The sequence below is a fragment of the Dendrobates tinctorius genome, unplaced genomic scaffold, assembly GCF_039654945.1.
Source record: "Dendrobates tinctorius isolate UK_male_01 unplaced genomic scaffold, ASM3965494v1 ptg000014l, whole genome shotgun sequence".
NCBI classification, from domain to species: domain Eukaryota; kingdom Metazoa; phylum Chordata; class Amphibia; order Anura; family Dendrobatidae; genus Dendrobates; species Dendrobates tinctorius.
The window spans coordinates 1,326,261-1,333,265 of NW_027361682.1; the positions used below are offsets into that span (position 1 = coordinate 1,326,261).

Below are 7,005 nucleotides of genomic sequence, written 5' to 3' on the forward strand. Positions count from 1 at the left end.
TGAGCTGATATTAATAGCCTTGTAAAGGGCCATGGTTTATTGCCCCCTTCCCAGACTAAAAACTTTAGCTCTCAACCGTCTCAGAAATGGCTCATCAATAAGATGCTCCAAATCTGGAGCTTAGCCTCCCTCTTCCCACTTGCGCTGATGCGGTGGCAAGTGGGGTGATAATTGGGGGGGTTCATGTCAGCCTTGTATTGGCAGCTGACATGAAGCCCAGGGGTTAGTAATGAGAAGCGCCTATAAGACACCCCATCACTGGCCACATATTCAAGTTGTAAATAAAAAAAAATACCTAGAATTAAGTCCTTTATTTGAAATAAATTACCACACGGTTTTACACATTTATTTACAAATGAAAAACACATTATACTCACCTTAACACCTAATCCCCAATGCCCTTGTCTCCTATAAGAAAAACAATAAAACAACCATATACTCACCTGCCTGAAGTGATGAGATAATCCATAATGTCCCAAGACGATCCTGATGACTTTGAGAGCAGTCACTTTTTACAGTAGTCAAGAGCTTCAGTGATTAGATGAAGGTGAGTATACTGGGTTTTTTTTAAGTATTTATTTTAACTTATTATTTATTTTTTTTACTTTGAGGCCAAGCGCCAGGTGATAGCTACGCTTCTCAGCAGCTCCTGCTTTCACTGTTAGTAGCGACAGCAGACATAGGCTGATGGGAGTAGTGGTCTCTCATCAGCCAACGCCTATGACCAGCTGTAAGCTTTTTACCGCAGGTCACAGTCACAGCTGTGGGGTCACACTGACAGTGTGACCTCGCAGTTCTCTGATCAGAGCTGCCGGTGTTTCTTGTGCTGTCACACAGATGACAGTGTAAGAAACACCACAGGAAGTCAGTAAAAATGTAAGAAAAAACTCAGCAAATCTGCAAACATTTTTATACCTGCATTTTTTGCTGCTTATTTGAGTGGCTCCATTAAAGTCAATGAGTGAAAAACGAGGCAAAAGTGCACAAAGAATTGACATGCTGCGGATTTAAAAGCAGCACAAATCCTGACAGGAAAAATACTGATCATGTGGACAGCACTTCATGATTCTTATTGACTTAGCTGGTATAAAGTTTCCATAGCATTTTTGGGCCATTTCCATGTGGAAAAAGTGCAGTAAAAAACACACTTTAAAAATGCAATGTGTGCACACAGCCTTAGGCCGGTTTCACACTTGCAACTGCAATGCGAGAAACCCGCCTCAATACCCGACACTGCCGCCGGCACTCGGGCCTGGAGTGTTCGGCTGCTTGTATTTCTATGCAGCTGAACGCTTCGGTCCGAACCGCCGGCGGCAGTGCCGGGTATTGAGGCGAGAGACTCGTGCAAGTTTCTCGCATTGCAGTTGCAAGTGTGAAACCGGCCTTAGTGTCAAAATCTGATGTGGTTTAAGGTAAAGTTTATGCCGAAATATGAAAACATTTTGAAGGATTCACAAAACTTTCAAGCACCAATGTAAGGCCAAGTGATCTACAAAAGAACCAGGGACTGACAACTACCGTATATACTCGAGTATAAGGCGACCCGAGTATAAGCCTAGGCATGTAATTTTGCCACGAGAAACTGGGTAAATTTATTGGCTCCTGCCGAGCTATCACCCCTTCATTAAGGTATTGAATATTCATTCCACACTTATGGGAGCGGAGAGGCGTGACTATTCATTACCTTAATGAGCGGGGCCACGTGATCGCTCGGCCGGAGTATCTGCTAGCACCGGAACGAACGAGATGCAGCGAGGGCGCTCAAGAAGGTAAGTAGGATGTGTTCTGGAAGCCGACGGCTGCGGCTGTAACTGCTCGGTATAAGAAAAATGAATATTCACTGCAGCTCCCCCTCCCTCCGCCGTCTTTCTGGGACAATGACTCGTGTATAAGCCAGGGGGCAGCGTTTTCAGCACAAAAAAAAATGTACTGAAAAACTCGGCTTTTACACGAGTATATACGGTATGTTTACAGATGACACTGCTGTAAATACTCTTTCAGATCCCCTGGTGCTCCCATATTCAGCCAATGTTTCTTTTGGCGTGCATGACATACAGCTGTGCTCAAAAGTTTACATAACCCGGAAGAATTTTTGCTTTCCTGGCCTTATTTGAGTATATGAAAGATAACACCAAAATTTTTTCTCCACTCATGGTTAGTGGTTGTATGAAGCCATTTATTGTCAAACTACTGTGCTTTCTCTTTTTAAATCATTGTGGCAACCTACAATGTCCAAATGAGTCTGATCAAAAGTTCACATACGCCATTTCTTAATACTGTGTATTGCCCCCTCTAACATCAATGACAGCTTTTAGTCTTTTGTGGTAGCTGTGGATGAGGTTCTTTATTTTCTCAGATGGTAGCTACCCACTCTTCTTGGCAAAAAGCCTCCAGTTCCTGTAAGATCCTGGGCTGTCTAGCATGAATTGTGCGCTTGAGATCTCCCTAGATTGGCTCAATGATATTGAGGCCAGGAGACTGAGATGACCACTCCAGTACCTTCACTTTGTTCTGCTGTAGCCAATGACAGGTCGACTTGGCCTTGTGTTCTGGATCGTTGTTGTGTTGGAACATCCAAGTTCGTCTCGTGCACAGCTTCCAGGCTGATGATTGCAAATTTGCCTCCAGTATTTTCTGACAACGTGCTGCATTTATCTTTCCTTCAACTTTGACCAAGTTTCCTGTGCCTTTGTAACTCGCACATCCCCAAAACATCAGCGATCCACCTAAGTGCTTTACAGTAGGAATGGTGTTCCTTTATCATAGGCCTTGTTAACCTCTCTCCAAATATAACGTTTATGTTTGTGGCAAAAAAGTTCAATTTTGTTCTCATCATTCCAAATTACCTTGTTCCAGAAGTTTTGAGGCATGACTCTGCTGTTTTGCATCTTGTAGGCGAGATACTTTTGTGGCATTTGCACAGTAATGGCTTTTTTCGAGCAAATCGACCATACAGCCCATTTTTCTTCAAGTGTCTTCTTATTGTGCATCTTGAAACAGCCACATTGCTAGTTTTCAGAGATTCCAGTATTTCAGCTAATGTTATTTGTGGGTTTTTCTTTGCATCCCGAACAATTTTCCTGGCAGTTGTGGACAAAATTTTTGTTGGTCTACCTCACCATGGTTTTGTTTTTATAGAGCCCCTGATTTTCTATTTGTTAATCACAGTTTGCATGCTGCTGACTGGCATTATAAATTGCTTGGATATCTTTTGGTATCCTTTTCCTGTTTTATACAGTTCTACTACCTTTTCCTGTAGATACGTTGACAATTCTTTTTCTTTCCCTATGACTCACAATCCAAAAACATCAGTGGCTGGATGAAAGATGCAAGAGTCTGTCTGGATCCCAGAAACTCACTCAGCTTTTATGCACACACACTGATTACAAGCAAACAGGTCGCAGGTGAAGATGTTACCTTTAGTAGCCATTCAAACCCATTTGTGTCAACTTCTGTGCATGTTATGAGGCCACAATCACCAGGGTATGTGAACTTTAGATCTGGGTCATCTGTATGTTTTGGGTTGTCATTATGATTTAAAAAGAGAAAACACAGTAGCTTGAGAATAAATGGATTCACCCAACCAATAACCATGAGTGGAGAAAAAGTTATGATATTGCTATTCATATTCTCTGAAAAAAGGCCAAGAAAGCAAAAATTCTGCTGGGTTATGTAAACTTTTGAGCACAACTGTATACATGAATATAAAGGACTTATTCTTCTTTCTTGTATCAACTGTTTAGTTACATCAATAAAAATATATAAAAAAAAATTTTTCTCCAAAGCCATGACTTGTGTACATGACCAGTCTCCTCCAATGTCCTTTTCTCTGTGCTATAGTGATTGTACCTGAGAATGTAGGAGAAGGAATCTCCTAATAAAACTGATTACAGATCCCTTTTAGGAGTCTCCTCTGAACATGTAACTGAATCAGATTCATGACAGACACAGGGAAACATGAACTGAAAAGATTGCTATAATAGAGTAGTGGAAATTTGTAAGGACATAACCTGGTGACCTAACACTGTAATCTCAGTCCCTCTTTGTGGTCTATTGTCTTAAGGGCTCGTTACACGTAGCGATTTCGCTAGCAATATCGCTGTAACGTCACTGATTTTGTGACGTAGCAGCGATATTGCTAGCGATATCGCTACATGTGACACTTACCTTCGACCGGCTCCCCCGCGATGATCGCTGATCGCGCCAGAACGGCCTGGGCCATTTCTCATCGGCCGATTCCTGCTGGGCTTCCTGTGGCGCCGACGAGCGATGCGTGGACGCGGGCGGGAGGACGTCAGGATCGCCTCGTCTGACAGGTAAGTAGCGACCCCCGACCACTGCTATGTCGCTGGTGAGATCTGCCTGTGTGGCAGCTCACTAGCGACCACTTAGCGATGCACCAGCAATCCATATCGTTGTAGGGATCGCTGGTGCATCGCTACGTGTAACGGTACCCTTAGTCTGTCTATAATTGAATTGTATTGCAGTTTGCATGGGAATGCTATAAATGATCTAATAGTATGATTAGTAATATTGTTCCAATGCAGTATTAATGAAAAATAATAAAATCATTTTTATCCTTAGCAGATGACTGTACCAGGATCTCAGAGGGATGTCTGATATTCTCAGATTTTTCAGCAGATAATCTTAATACCACACCCGATGCCTGTGAAGAACACGTCATTATACCAGATACATCTCAAGATCTCATCAGAAAAAATCTGTCCTCTGATCATTTTCATCAGGTCCTTTTCTCTGCTTCATCAAAGACAAATATGCAAAACAAAAGTTACAGAAGGGCTGTTGAATATGAAATAGCTGACATAAGAGAGAAACCATATTCATGTTCGGAATGTGGGAAATGTTTTACAAATAAATCACATCTTGTTAGACATCAGAGAATTCACTCAGGGGAGAAGCCATTTTCATGTTCAGAATGTGGGAAATGTTTTACAGAGAAAGCAAGTCTTGTTACACATCAGAGAATTCACACAGGGGAGAAGCCATTTTCATGTTCAGAATGTGGGAAATGTTTTAATCGGAAAACACATCTTGTTGCACATTTGAAAAATCACACAGGGGAGAAGCCATTTTCATGCACAGAATGTGGGAAATGTTTTACAGAGAAAGGAAGTCTTGTTAAACATCAGAGAATTCACACAGGGGAGAAGCCATTTTCATGTTCAGAATGTGGGAAATGTTTTAATCAGAAAACACATCTTGTTGTACATCTGAAAAATCACACAGGGGAGAAGGCATTTTCATGTTCAGAATGTGGGAAATGTTTTACAGAGAAAGCAAGTCTTGTTACACATCAGAGAATTCACACAGGGGAGAAGCCATTTTCATGTTCAGAATGTGGGAAATGTTTTAATCGGAAAGCAAATCTTGTTGCACATCTGAAAAATCACACAATTGAGAAGCCATTTTCATGTTCAGAATGTGGGAAATGTTTTAATCAGAAAGCACGTCTTGTTGCACATCTGAAAAATCACACCGGGGAGAAGCCGTTTTCATGTTCAGAATGTGGGAAATGTTTTACAGAGAAAGCAAGTCTTGTTACACATCAGAGAAATCACACAGGGGAGAAGCCATTTTCATGTTCAAAATGTGGGAAATGTTTTAATCGGAAAACAAATCTTGTTGCACATCTGAAAAATCACACAGGGGAGAAGCCATTTTCATGTTCAGAATGTGGGAAATGTTTTACAGAGAAAGGAAGTCTTGTTAAACATCAGAGAATTCACACAGGGGAGAAGCCATTTTCATGTTCAGAATGTGGGAAATGTTTTAATCAGAAAACACATCTTGATGCACATCTGAAAAATCACACAGGGGAGAAGCCATTTTCATGTTCAGAATGTGGGAAATGTTTTAAAGAGAAAGGAAGTCTTGTTAAACATCAGAGAATTCACACAGGGCAGAAGCCGTTTTCATGTTCAGAATGTGGGAAATGTTTTAATCGGAAATCACTTCTTGGTAGACATCTGAAAACGCACACAGGAAAGTAGCCATTTCCTTTTTATTCAATTTTCAAAGTTTTTTTTTATTTTGTAACAGCATAATATAACAATAATAATCTTTATTTTTTTTTATTTTTTTATATAGCGCTAACATATTCCGGAGCACTTTACAGTTTTGCACACATTATCATCACTGTCCCCGATGGGGCTCACAATCTAAATTCCCTATCTGTATGTCTTTGGAATGTGGGAGGAAACCGGAGTTCCCGGAGGAAACCCACGCAAACATGGGGAGAACATACAAACTCTTTGCAGATGTTGTCTTTGGTGGGATAATAACAATAAACAGAAAAAAGCGAAATATAGACTTCATTACATAAAGAATCAAAGCATAGAAATAAAGAGGGATAATCATGGTACAGACATCATGAAACTAATGTAGTACAGTGGGGGAAATACATATTTGATCCCTTGCTGGTTTTGTAAGTTTGCCCACTGACAAAGACATAAACAGTCTATAATTTTAACATTGAGAGATAGAATATCAAAAATAAAATCCTGAAAAACACATTGTATAAATTATATAAATTTATTTGCTTTTTGCAGTGAGAAGTAAGTATTTGATCCCTCTGGAAAACATGACTTAATACTTGGTGACAAAACCCTTGTTGGCAAGCGCAGCAGTCAGCTGTTTTTTGTAGTTGACGATGAGGTTTGCGCACATGTCAGGAGGAATTTTGGTCCACTCCTCTTTGCAGATCATCTCTAAATCATTAAGATTTTGAAGCTGTCGCTTTGGCAACTCGGATCTTCAACTCTCTCCATAAATTTTCTATGGAATTAAGGTCTGGAGACTGGCTAGGCCACTCCATGACCTTAATGTGCTTCTTTTTGAGCCACTTCTTTGTTGCGTTGGCTGTATGTTTTGTGTCATTGTCTTGCTGGAAGACCCAACCACGACCCATTTTAATGTCCTGGTGGAGGTTGTCACTCATGGATTTTACGGTACAAGGCTCCATCCATTCTCCCATTGATGCGGTGA

The 7,005-nt window shown here is 40.8% G+C and overlaps 1 protein-coding gene across 2 annotated transcripts in view; it reads left to right on the forward strand.

Annotated features, from left to right (window-relative positions):
* Positions 1 to 6,485, forward strand: part of LOC141073657 (uncharacterized) — an 88,192-nt gene extending 81,707 nt beyond the window's left edge. The window contains exon 6 of one of the 2 annotated variants that reach the window (XM_073560987.1): positions 4,585 to 6,485. In XM_073560987.1, the coding sequence (XP_073417088.1) occupies positions 4,585 to 6,011 (1,427 nt within the window). In that variant the 3' untranslated portion in view covers positions 6,012 to 6,485. The remainder of the gene's footprint in view (positions 1 to 4,584) is intronic. The other variant, XM_073560998.1, reaches the window with a different exon arrangement.
* Positions 6,486 to 7,005: the final 520 nt, after the last annotated feature.